This window comes from Poecilia mexicana, unplaced genomic scaffold, assembly GCF_051168715.1.
Source record: "Poecilia mexicana isolate PSO_F unplaced genomic scaffold, ASM5116871v1 scaffold_5, whole genome shotgun sequence".
Taxonomy (NCBI): domain Eukaryota; kingdom Metazoa; phylum Chordata; class Actinopteri; order Cyprinodontiformes; family Poeciliidae; genus Poecilia; species Poecilia mexicana.
The window spans coordinates 32,725,589-32,738,754 of NW_028263374.1; the positions used below are offsets into that span (position 1 = coordinate 32,725,589).

General features: G+C 41.3%; 1 protein-coding gene across 1 annotated transcript; it reads right to left on the reverse strand.

Moving 5' to 3' along the window:
* Window positions 1–7,760: 7,760 nt before the first annotated feature.
* Window positions 7,761–11,719, reverse strand: gpr27 (G protein-coupled receptor 27). Its single transcript, XM_088005935.1, has one exon. The coding sequence runs from the start codon at window positions 11,068–11,070 to the stop codon at window positions 9,955–9,957; it is 1,116 nt and encodes a 371-aa protein (XP_087862061.1). The 5' UTR covers window positions 11,071–11,719; the 3' UTR covers window positions 7,761–9,954.
* Window positions 11,720–13,166: the final 1,447 nt, after the last annotated feature.

Here is a 13,166-nt window from a genome sequence, read left to right on the forward strand (position 1 = left end):
CGCTAGACATTGTCTTTAAGTGTGCTAATATCTTACCCCTCTTCACAGGATTATTCAAACCTTTAACGTTCCATGTGACCAAAGTGACTTGTCCCCCCTTCTTTGTTTGTGTTACATCAACCTGCATAACTCCGATTAAAATGAGAAAGAGTATAGAATTCCTCACGAGTGTGATAGAAACGATTAAACATGGTATCTAAGTCCCAGCCCACCCTCTCGAACAAAATACTTACTGTCTTGCCTATACTAAGAAAACCTGCAAAGTAAGGGGCGACCCCTCTAAGGAAGTTATAAAGAAAAAAAAAAGAAAAAAAGGAATGAATAAACAAAAGAATTAAATTAAGAGTAACACTCAAACAACCAAGATACATTAACCTACTAAACTAACAACTTCCCTTACTTTCCACTCCTAATTAGAAGTTGAAAAAGGCTCTGCAAAAATATATCGTTCGAGCAAAAACCTGACATCTGAACAGTTGGGAAACGTCTAAAAAACATGTCAGGTTATGTAAGCTGCCTATTTGTAGACATCAGGCCACCCTAGATTATCAACGATATTCAAGGCAGCTAATTATTTAAGCAACACCAGAATTCTAAATATTATCTAAACTTAACTGGTTAAGCATCACAGTCCAGGCATTAGGTACCACCAGAACCTGGTCACTCTGCGTCTGCATCAGGTGTCCGCTGCGGGTCGCCTACATCTTCTCTCCCGGCGCCAAAGTGGAGCTCTGCGAATCTCTGGGCTTTTTTCGCGTCTGTGAACATTGTTTCTGTTCCTCTGAAAGTCACTCTTAGCTTTGCAGGATATAAAAGTCCATACCGAACTCCCGGCTTGTCCCGAAGAAGTGCTCTGACACCGTTAAATGCAGCTCTGCGTTTTGCTATCTCGGTGGTGAAGTCAGGAAAGATACGGATCTTCTGTCCCTGGTAGGCGAGGTCTCTCTGAGTCATGGCCTTCCGGAGGATTGTTGTAACGTCGCGGTAATAATGGAGTCTCACCACCAACGCCCGAGGGGGTCCTGTGTAGTCTGGGCGCCTTCGTAGCGCTCTATGAGCGCGATCCACCAGCGGCAAATCATCCAGAGTCAGCACTTCTTTCAGGAGCTGCGAGACGAATCCGTTCAATTCCGCACCCTTTTCTGCCCCTTCTTTTAACATTGCAATCCGTATATTTTGACGTCTGGACCTTCCTTCAAGATCTATGTGTTTTTCTGTTAGCTGATTCATTTCTGTGCGTAGACGTTTTATCTCCGACTGTAGCGCGGTTACTTCGTCTGCTGACTGTTGCCGCTCGCTCGAGCTCAACAATGGATGCGCCATGTTGATCGCTGGATGTTTTCAGAACGTGAATGGCGTTTTGAGTCTCGGTCTTAAGGTTGAGGAGTTCTCCTCTGATAGTGGTGGACACTTCTTCGATGCGAGTATCTATTGTCTGGCAAATTTCGAACTTGGTGACTTGTAGTTCTGTGCGAAGAGAGTTTATAGCTTCTAGGATGGTAGCATTAGCTATCGGATAGCTACCTTCAGGCGAGTCCGGGGCGGCAGGCCCTGGCTCTCTCGATTTCTTGTCCTTGTTGGCGGCATGCATCCTTAAATTTGCTTTCATCCTGTCCTGATGCAGTTAAAGTCCGAACTGTTCTCACTCACAACCTGTTATAAGACTGCCCAAATGCCAAGCTAGTGATAAATATATTTAGAAATTTGCAGGAGCTCAAGGGAAACGCTACCTACTTCTCCATCGCTCACTAGCGCCCCCGTTCTCTATATTTTCTAACAACAAAGCAACTAATTGCAATAGATTTTCTTCATAGTGTATATGGTTGGATACAATGGCCAAATAACTTTTGAGTTTTATTTGGAAAATAATTTCAAAGCTATATATTATTTTCCTTCCACTTTACAGTTATGGACTACTTTGTGTTGGCTTCTCACATACAATCCTATGAAATATGTCAATGGTTGTGAATGGAAAAGAATTGTAACTCCCTGCCCCCTTTTCTTTTCTTTTTTGTTTTTGCAAGGGACTCTTGCTTTTCACACTTTTCAATTCATGCATTTTCTTGAAACTGAAAGAAACATTTTGACTTCAACGAGAAAGGTTCACGAAAAGATTACGTTTAAGTTGCCAAACCTCACCATCAGTCTTCAGAGATTGATGAGGATTCTAAAAACTTTACGGTCAGCAATAAAATAAAGGTAATAGTGAATGCCAGGCAGAAAAAAATACACAGAGAGAGACAGGAGTGATGCATTTCATGGTCCAACTGTGCCATCTTGCGGTGAAACGAGTTTTTCTTATAAATCCTTTCTAATCTCTGACTACTGAATCACTACTGCAGCCTGAATACTCTCGGACCAGAGAAGCCATCATCTCACCTCCCAGAAATGTAGTGATTGAGCAGTCAAGTGGTGGAAGGAGATCGATGAGCTGATGTGATCGGTGGTGACACCCAGTGGGAACAGGTCGCTGGTTCTTGGCCAGTTTGGCCTCCACTTCTCCCTTACCTTAATTGGATATGACACGCTGCAACTCAGGGTTTCCGCTTATAAAGCGATCACAGACAGCTGTTAGACAAGGTCTTGTGCAAACAACACAAAATTGTATAAGAAGAACCTCATACAAGCAGGGGTGCCGCCAGGAATCTTGGGCCCCCTGACAAAAAATTTGTTTGGGCCCCCCTGCGCAGCTGCTGTTACAATTTTTTGAGTCTATTTGACCCAAAAAAAAGCGTCACAATTTTAAAGGCTTGCCTTGCTTTCTTTGGTTCAATACTGATAATTAGCACAATATTTACTGTTCAGGAATTTAACATCTAACACTCCACATCCAGTATGCAAGTTGGTTGCTTAAATTTTTTCTATTAGTTTTAAGTTACTCAAATGTCTCTCCATGAGCAAAGTGCAACTACACATAAAGCAATCCAGACTTCTCAAAAATGCTATGTAGTTGCATTTTATTCATGCTGCAGCACATAACTTTAATAAAAATATGATAATCTGTAAAAACAATCAATCTTCTCAATTTCCTGCCTGAATTACTATTACTGGTTAAAGTCATGCACCGTTCTGACCAAAACAACCAAACCGAACCAGGAGGAGGGTCTTAGCGCTGTCAATTAGCCTCATTCACTCACTGCTAAATGTGCTAATGGGGGAGAAACAACTTATCATTACAAGAAACCGTTTATCTGCCATCATTGGTAGCTATGCTAACTAAACTGAGCATTCACAGTTTGAAAATTGAAAATGCACAGCTCTGTGCTATGCTAGCTGCAGCACGGCACAAATCGAGGGGGAAGAAGGATGAGCAGCACCACATGAGATTGTGATTGACAGCACTAAAACTCTCCTGACTGGTTGTTTCTAGAGAACCATGGGAGAAAGCAGAGGAAATAGATTTTTCACAGATTACCTCTCATACCATACTGTCACAACATAATGACAGTTTTAAAAAATATGTGAAAAAAATATTTATATAAAAATTATATACTGCAGTTTTAATTTCACTCAGGAGAGGACGGATCAGGAGGGACGTGGGTTACAGCTTCTGCTGACTGACTCATCTGTTAAGTGGTAAAAGGCACAGGGACAAGTTAAATATATGAATATGTTGGTAATTTTTTTCCTTAATTCATTAAATGCTAGTGAAAAGGAGGCAAACAGTAGTTTGTAGCTAAGCTAATTATGCTAAATGGTTGATAATCTCACAGTCTACCCACCTCTCTTGGAGAAAAACTGGGTTATAAATTAACACTCTTGCCTTTTTCTTTCTCTCTCTCTCTTTTTTTGAAAACCTGATTTTATAACTTTTCTTGGCAGCATAGTAACTGCCACAATCGTTCTTGTCTTTCACTGTCTGCTGCTAACAGCGTCACTCTCAAGCAACAAACCATTTAACGCAGATCTGTTAACGCATAGATTTAACGCATTACTGTTTAAACTTTACCTTTAATAACATAAAGTTACCTAATTTTTAAAGTGAAATCAGTAATACTTTTATAACAAATTTATATCAGTAATGATTTCTTGGTTAATGTCAAGTTGTCATAACAAAGACATTTTGAATAATGTCAACTTTGTATTAAAAGTGTCATAATTTACCGAATGATGCTTTATGACAACAGTCATAGATATTCATGAAGGCTTATTCATGTTCATGACATGTGTTATGTCATGTTTATGACAGTGTCATGTCAGTCTTATTCACTCCCCTTCAATAAAGTGTTACCCAAAAAATAATTAAATTGTGGAGGGCCCCCGGTTGGTCAGGGCCCCTAGAATTGTCATCACTTTTCCCCCCATACCACGCCCCTGCATACAAGACCATGTTTATTTATTTAGAGTTTTGTTATTTTTTAACAGCAGCTGTCGATTAAACTGAAATTTAGTCTTGACTTTATTATGTGAGTCGTTCTACCGAGAAATCGATCAGAAGCGCCATGAAAATGGTCGGATCTGCCTCTCTGGCTGCAGTGTGCGCTCCCAACACGGGCAACAGAATTTCGAACATGGCGAAATTCACGGCGCTTCTGATTGATTCTCGGTAAAACAACTCATATAGTCTTGTCAAAACTATAACTTTTAATCGACCACTTCTGTTACAAAAAATAATAGAAAAAAAAACTCTAAGTATACCTGATCTTGGGCTGCGAAGTTAGTAACACTGTTGTCTTGCAGCAAGAAGGTCCTGAGTCCGATTCCCGACCCAGGGTCTTTCTGCATGGAGTTTGCATGTTCTCCCTGTGCATGCGTGGGTTCTCTCTGGGTTCTCCCACAATCCAAAAACATGACTGTCAGGTTAATTGGTTTCTCTAAATTGTCCCTAGGAGTGTGAGAGCATGGTTGTTTGTCCTGCCTGTTTCTGTGTTGCCCTGTGACAGACCGGTGACCTATCCAGGGTGACCCCGCCTCTCGCCCGAAATGTTAGCTGGAGATATCAGCAACCCTCCCGACCCCACTAGGGATAAGGGTGGATAGATGAACACCTGATCTTGTGTGGGGTTCTGTTTTTTTTTGTTGGTTTTTATTTTAACTTTTATTCAAACAATTCCTTGACATAGTCAACACTTATGCATTTTTACATTGCAACATAATTACAGATATAACTTTCAAACATAGATCATCCAGAACTCCACCTTCCCCCTCTCTCCTTACAGTATCACAGAAAATCAGGCCCGTTGTTCCAGGTATAGATTTACAGAAGTCCATCTTTTATTATAATTGTCTTTCCGCAGGCTCAGGGTTGCTGTTAAATCTTCCATCAGGTTGACAGTCCTCAGCCTCTGGACCCATTGTTCTAAGGTAGGTGAATGTGGTTTCAGTCAGTTCTCAGTGATCACCTTATAAGCAATCAACATAAGGGCTCTCAGCATATATTTTGTATTAGTATCTTCCGTTGGAAGATTAACATCCTCTAGAACAGGGGTGTCAAACTCAATTTCACCGAGGGCCACTTCAGCATATTGGCCACCCTCAAGGGGCCACATTGACGGTACAAATCAGGAGTGCATCCCTGCTAAATATTGCATTTGAGTTTCCATGGATGTAAAATTACTGCTCAGTTTAAAAATTACAATATTTAAATCAGTGTTTAAATGTAAGCAAACAAATAATAAAAACAAGTCACATGGGCAGACATTATAGACTTTACGCAAAGATTTAGTCTGAGAGGCAACTGAAATTAATTAATTTTAAAAATCCTTTCTGAATATCATCTCATGGTCTCTGAACTAAATGCCTCTTTCTGACCGGAGCTGACAGCGTGTTGAAGAGTTATGGACCGGAAGCTTTTGAGCGTCTGGTTAGGAAGCGCATTACAAACCTTTGGTTGAAATGGCGCGTTAAATTCAAGACTCCATTACAGACCAGAGAAAACTAAAGAGAATGCAACGTTGTGTTAATCCATTTGAGGAGCCGGCAGTTTATCTTGAGGAAATAAATGACGATGCAAAAGTTAATTAGACTGTAACATGCGCAGTCTGCTGATCAACCACTGCGGATGCGGCTCCGCCACAGCGAAGAATTACAAACCGCTGGAAGTAACTCATCCAGAAGACTTAAGAAATGGAGCCTTCTGGGTTCACGTTACCCAGGAGAGCGGCGTTCTGGAGAAGCTGCAGACGTAACATCTGTCCGTTTTGCAGAGGCGAAACCACGCGAAAAATAAAAAATAAAAAAATCCTGGTAAAAGCGCACACCGGACTGCGCAGGGTAAAACGCTCACAGAGTTCAGTTGATCTGTTTGGATCAGACAGATCCAACTGACTGATGAATTAGCGCCGATTTTTCTGCAGATGGGAACCAGGAGGAAGTTGTTCAGACCCCAGCGGGTGAAGTGATGCTAATTTAAGTGAAGTCCCTAAATTTAATTTATTAAAAGTTATTGGGGCCTCAGTCAGTGGTTTTTGTCACTACGAGAAAATGTAGATACATCTGTTTAATTTGTGATGGGATGTGGATTCACGGTGAATATTAACTAAACCACATAAAATGCGACTAAGTAGCCAATGTTAATATGATTGTAATTTCACGGATAAAAATAGTACATGACCGATTTTATTTATTTATTTTTTTATGTTGTCGGCCAAGATAACGTCTAGCGAGACCTGCCCCCCCTGACACCAACTCACACATCTTCATTCACAGTCTTACTTGTAAATCGATTTTTCTTTTCTTGGACGTTTTGATGTTAGCTTGTCTTTGTCTCAGTTTTATTCGATGGGAAAAGCAGCTTGAGGTGACTCTGCTGCTCTCTAGTGGCGAGAAGCCGTAATGTTTGGCTGGTAACAATCGGAATGCATCATGGGAGATGTAGTTTGTAGTCAATTCGTGCTCAAAACCTATTTTAGTCAATCGGCCTATGAAATGCTGGGGTGGGCCACATGTGGCCCGCGGGCCTTGAGTTTGACACATGTGGATTAGATGATGGAATATACAACATATTTAAACCAACAGCTTGGAATAAGGTTAGAAAAGAATGCTGACGGGGATTTACAGTATTTACACCAGTTATTGGTATTGAAATTCATTCACAAAAAAAACAAGCTCTGCACCTTATATTGGTTTTCAAATGCAAAATAAAATTTGTCACAGATGACAAAGTTGGCGCCACAGAGATGCCCTGAAGTTGTAGCAGATAGTTTTCTAAAACTATCTTAAAAACTCTGTAGAGTTGTATATTAAGTGCTGAAAAAATGCATATCGCTTGTTCCTCTATTTTCAAAAACACTACAAAGTGCACAAAGGACAGAAAATAAAAAAAATATATTAAATTACAACTGTTAGTATCTCCTAGGCTCTTGAGAAGTTGGATCATGCCTTAGGCTCTGGCTTGTTAACAGTGCTTGCTTCAAGTCATGGGAAATCATTTCAGAATGAAACCAAAAGCCACAGTGGCATGTGTTGTTGTGGAGCAAATCAAAATCCAGCCAAGGAACACTTGTGCTGAAACATCACCTAGTCTACATGCAGAAAATTCTAATTAACTCATGGTGTCCTTCAACATAATGTTGCGTCATACTGGTTCTTTGTTGATACCTTCATTGCTAAGCTGAATTTTAAAGTTAAAGTGTAGAGTTAGTATACAGTATAATAAACGTTTTAGGGTTAATATGAGTAAAAGGTTTGGCCAAAAATAAAAATGTAGCAAAACTAAAAGTGAGTTTGCCTTCCCCATCATTTTCACAGCTCATCCTTTCCTGTGTTTAGGGCATATTGAGAACACGTATAATAACAGCTAAGCTACACACACAAGAACTGCTGGTGTATTTTTTATTATTCAGATGTTGGTTTTATGCTGCTGGGTCAAAACTTGAGTATTTTTTTAAACCAAACATCAAGCAAAAAAACCCAAAAACTCACTGTTTGTGTTGGTGAAGACAGCAGAACAAACAGCATCACTCTTCACAGGTGACCATTTTGTACATTTTGAATGACCTAATAAAATGTCACCGAGCGTCTTCTCCAGCATGAAATAAAAAATGTTAAGATGGTAAAGTTACATGGTATAATGATATTAATTTCAGTTGGTTGGGGTGTTATTGACTTTACTTCGCACTAGAGAACTAGTTTGTTCCCTTAAGCTAACATTAACCTCTTAGCTGCAAAGTAGTTGCTGCAAGCTCGTGCTAGCTAAGTACAAGATTCATACTTTGACTGAGAACTGAATCAGTATAGAGAAGCAATATTTGAATGTCATTTTTTAATTCTGTTATTTCATTTGGTCAGATTGTGTCATATTCTTGGTTTTGTTTATTAATTTTGTTATCCATAGACTGTGGGGAAATTTGCTTCATTTTATAATTATTACCTCCATGTTGTGACTATTATTCATATTACACTTCCCATTTTGTATGTAAACAAATTTCAAGCCAAGGTGCTTACACAGTCAGATTTTATTATAGCGACTAACAAAATAAAAATGATGTGTAAAAACGATGAGAATACCAAGTCTGGTAAACAATAATTCACAATGTAAAAATTAGCATCTCCTTCAGAGCTTTCTATTAGTGCTAAAAGTAAAAGGTTTTAAAGAACCTGAACTTAATTTGTGTGCTTGTGATTCTACATTTAAGGGTGTTTTCATACCAGTTAAGACAAACTTCATTTAAGACAAACTATGGTTCTTTCCACCCTATGGAGTTTGTCTGAGTAGATGTGAACATATTGTTGACAATGAAACAACTGTACCAGGACTGTTTTGGAGGAGGTGGCCTCAATACTGTTTCAAATAAACTCCAGAATGTTTAATTTATGGTCTGAATGTGGTCCGATCTCGATCCAACACAGATACCAGGTGTACACTGCAAATTTGAGTCAAACAGCTTCCCACAGCCAGGTTTGAGCCGGACACTGTGTGTGATGTGTAAGAGTAATAAAAATTGGCTAAGCTTTGTTTTTCGTAAAGTATAGAACTCTATGCAATTTTCAAGATGTCTTCTCAAAAGTATTTTGTAGACAGGGCTGGATTTACAAGGATGTGGGCCCTGGGCTGGAGCCAGTTTTGGTGCTCTATTCACAACAGAAAAATTGTTTCACTAATGCAAATTACAGAACATTAATACATAGTCCTACAAATGAGCAGGTTTGAATTGATGCATGGTAGGTTTAATACATCCCCTGCCAATATTTTCATGCTGTTTCCAAAGAAATCTACTAAATCCCCTTTTCAAACACTTGAATATTGTTTATATTCATAAAAACTCCAAAAATCCAAAATTGGGGCCTTGGGCCACTTCCCATGAAATATCCAGAAACACACTACTGATATGATTGACTGTATTTTCTATAAGCTCAGCACACAGAATATGCTTCCTGTGTTTACATTTCATACTCCCGCCACAGACACAACTGACCAATTATGAGACTGTGGTTTTCACTTTGAGATCCTCGGAGAAACTGAACAAAAGGAGAAAGTTACAAGTGAAGAAACTCAACTGATTTGGACAAAACTTAAGAAAATATAAGTGAGAAAAAGCCCTAAAACATGTAGAGTGGTGAAATCTGAACCTGATCAGTTGGACATTTGTAAATGTTTCCTTTTGTTTTTTCACAGATATGACTATCTGTGAAAAAACAAAAGGAAACATTTTCAAACTTTGTCACCATTAGAATCCACTATTTTGACCAAAGTCTCAAATAACTGGAGTTATCAAACCTGGATTGGACTTTTCTACACTGATCAGATTCTTTCAAGTGAATTTTGTAAACATTAACAAAAAATGTGGTTTTCCCATAAAGTTGTCACACTCCTGTTATGTAGCTATTTCATATTAATAACATGATGTCATAATTATAAACTGTTTCTTTTTAACTTGCGAGTAAAAAGACAGAAAAAAGTCCCTGTTTGAGCAAACTTACACACATCCGGTTCATTTTGAGTCAGCAGTTTTTACAGTGCATAAATGTCAGTCTTTGGCTGTATATTTGGGAAGCGGGGCCTGGGGGGAGGGGTCATATGATACAGTATGGCTCCATGGGTGTCTGTGTTCCCAGGCAGCAGGAAAAGCAGGCTCTGAGTCTAATCCGGAGCTCCTTATTGAACATGAAGCTGATAATGGGGTTGGCCCCCGCCTGGGCGAAGCTCATCCACACCGCGGCTGTCAGGTGGAGCTCCGGGATGGGAGCCCCGCGCACGAATATCCTCAAGTAGCATGCGCTAATGTAAGGCGCCCACAGAACGAGGAAGGCCAGCGTGATCAGGAAGTACATCTTCCCAATGCGCTTCTCCGTCTTAAACTCGTCCAGCACCAGCAGCCTCCTATTGCCAGAGTGCGACGCCTGCCGGATGCCCACCAGCGTGGGCGGCGTCGGCCCACGCCCGAAGCCAGCGATCCAATTGGCGGCGGCTTGCCCGGTGGCTCCGGGCCCATGGAAGGTCCAGTTCTGGCTGATGGCCGGCACCAGTTGGGCTGGCTTCATCTTGCGGTGGTCGTAAACGAAGCACAGCATCTTAACGTAAACCACGTGTGTGGTGCACACGATGACCACGAGCATCAGCATGAAGCCCAGCGTGTCGTTGGACTTGACGTAGCGGTGTTCGAACGTGCATTGCTCCTCCTCGGGCACGAACTTGTAGGTGCCCACGTCGAACACGGGCGGGAAGGCCATGGCCACGGAGAGGGTCCACACCATGCAGATGACCGCCACGCACGTGCACAGGTTCATGCGCTTGGAGTAGAAGCGGTGATGGGCGATCGCCATATATCGGGTGACGCTGACGCAGAAGAGCAGGAAGGCGACGTGGAAACAGAAGAGCACCGACAAGAAGGCGACAATCTTGCAGCTGAGCGCGCCATACGGCCAGTCGGAACCGGCTCCGATAGACGCCATCACAAAGGGGAAGCAGACGGCCGAGCGCAGCACGTCGGCCAGGCACAGGTCCAGCAAGAAGTAGTAGGGAGCCTTGTGTAGCGAACTGTCCTTCAGGAGCAGCAGCGACAGCGACGCGTTGCCCAGCAGACTCGCACCCATGATGAGCCCCAGGGAGGCCAGCTTGACCGCAGAGGCCGTGGATGCATAGCTGTGTAAGGACGCGCTGCTCTCCCCGAACTCTGTTGTGTTCGCCATGAATGTGGCGTATCTCCCGCATCAAATCATCGCTCCTGCTCGCCCCCACCCAAAAGGGATGGAATGGAAATCAGAAATAATAATAATAATAATAATAATAATAATAATAATAATAATAATAATAGAAACCTACTTCTAAATAGAATCCATCTCGATGTGCTGTAATCCGAACCTAAAAATCAAACGGCAATTTCTTCTTCCTCCTCTTTTTATCCCTCATCTCAGAAGCGTCCGGCGTAAGAAGAAAAAGCCCAATTTTCCCTTCCGTCATCCCTTCCGTCACTCATCGCCATGGAGCAGAAGCGGCCTGCCTGCGCCGCGATTATTATTGTAAACCATTTTCAGAGGGCGTCCACACAGCCAGGCGACAATCTGCTCAGAAAGCGCATCGCAGCTTCTCTCCACTCAATGGCGTCGAAGCTCAGAGGTTCGCCTCTCGTGCAGCGTCCTAAACCTGCTGCTCGATTCACGAATGAACTGCAAATGTTTCTGTGTTGCTTCATTTTCCTGCTGCAATCAACGAGAGGTAGTAGAATCGAAGGGAGGGAGGAGAGGGTTCTGACGGAACAAAACACAATATATGGGACGCGCGTCCGCTGTGATCGGAAGAGCTTGATTTTTTCAGATTGTCTGTCTCATACCTTAATGAGACCAGAGGAGAGAGAGAGCATAGCAGCTGACAGTAGATTGAAAAAAAAGAAAACATGCCTTTATTTCTTACCATCGTTAACATACAACCTTTAAAACCACGAAATAAAATCTGAATATTTTCCTAGAAAAACCCTGGTGCTTCGAGCCTTAAGTTTAAGTTGTACTTACCATTTATTTATTTCTACCTACTTGTTCTCAGTCATCCAGGACTTAGGGTTAGCCCTAACCCTAAGTCCAAAAAAGGTTTAAAAATAAAACAAGATAAGTTATAATTTAAATCATGCATAACTTGTATTGAGAGACACTGAATCAATGTTCATGAGGAATTTTTTTAAATGGGTTACGCTTTAAAACTTGTTTTTAGTTCCTTAAATTATTGTGAAGGCATTGTTAGATCAGTGACGCTGACCACAAAAATTCAAATTCAAAAATGCTTTATTGATTCCAAAGGGAAATTAAATGTTGTTGTTACTCATATTAATTCTTTTTTTTTTCCAGAGTTATTGTAGATGTAGCTGATGGCAGGAAAGATCTCTTGTAGCAGTCTGTATTAGAGCAAATCTGAAAAAGCTTCTGACTGTAGACACCAGTGTTGTGGTACTTGGAGTTGGTCTTGGTCTCGAGACCGGTCTTAAGACCATTTTTTGATGGTCTAGGCCTCGTCTCGGACTCGACCGCATTTGGTCTTGGTCTTGTCTCGGTCTCGGGCGCTGAGGATTTTATTTCAAGACCAGTCGAGACCGCAACTGTGAAAATACCACTAAACATACAGCATACTGTCCAGTTTATTTGTTAACATCTTTGTTTTCAGTGGATGCAAAACGCACCGATTAAAATCCAAGCAACTATGTGTTTCTCCCCCCTCCCCTACTCCTCTCCTCAACACCTTCCACTCGCGCGCGGCGCTCCAGGACATGCGCAGTGGTTTTCTCTCAGTGGCAGAAAATGTTTGTCTAATCGTCAGTAATATAATAGCACTGCAAAAATAGTAAGAAATCCGATGGCCACAGCTAACTCCACATCACTTCGCTTTCACAGACGGTGGGAACAACGTCTAACTTTTTTCGTCACTTAGAAAAGTAGCTCAAAGAAGGTAAGCTCCGTTGACATGATGTTAGCAAAGCTAGCTGTACAGAGACACATAAGAATTTGTGATGAAAAAAAGTCACTCACTGCCTGAATTATTGTGCGGAGGTGTAGACTGACTTGTCGCATATATGGGACAACGCTATGTCCAAAAGTCTGCAATATAGTGAGGTGACATTCAGATTACCATACGCTGTCAGAATAGCATACATGCAGTGAGTACCATGCCTGCGCATGCGCATTAAGAAGTCCGACCGTCAGAGGAGTTGTCAGTTCACCATACGCAGCAAGTTATGACAAAAATAAGTCATTAAATTGTTTTCAATGATAACTATATAGATATACATGTGTTGTCATGG

Bases quoted from the DNA above. Each gene is read 5' to 3' on its own strand.
- gpr27 (XM_088005935.1), bottom strand. From the start codon at position 11,070: ATGGCGAACACAACAGAGTTCGGGGAGAGCAGCGCGTCCTTACACAGC.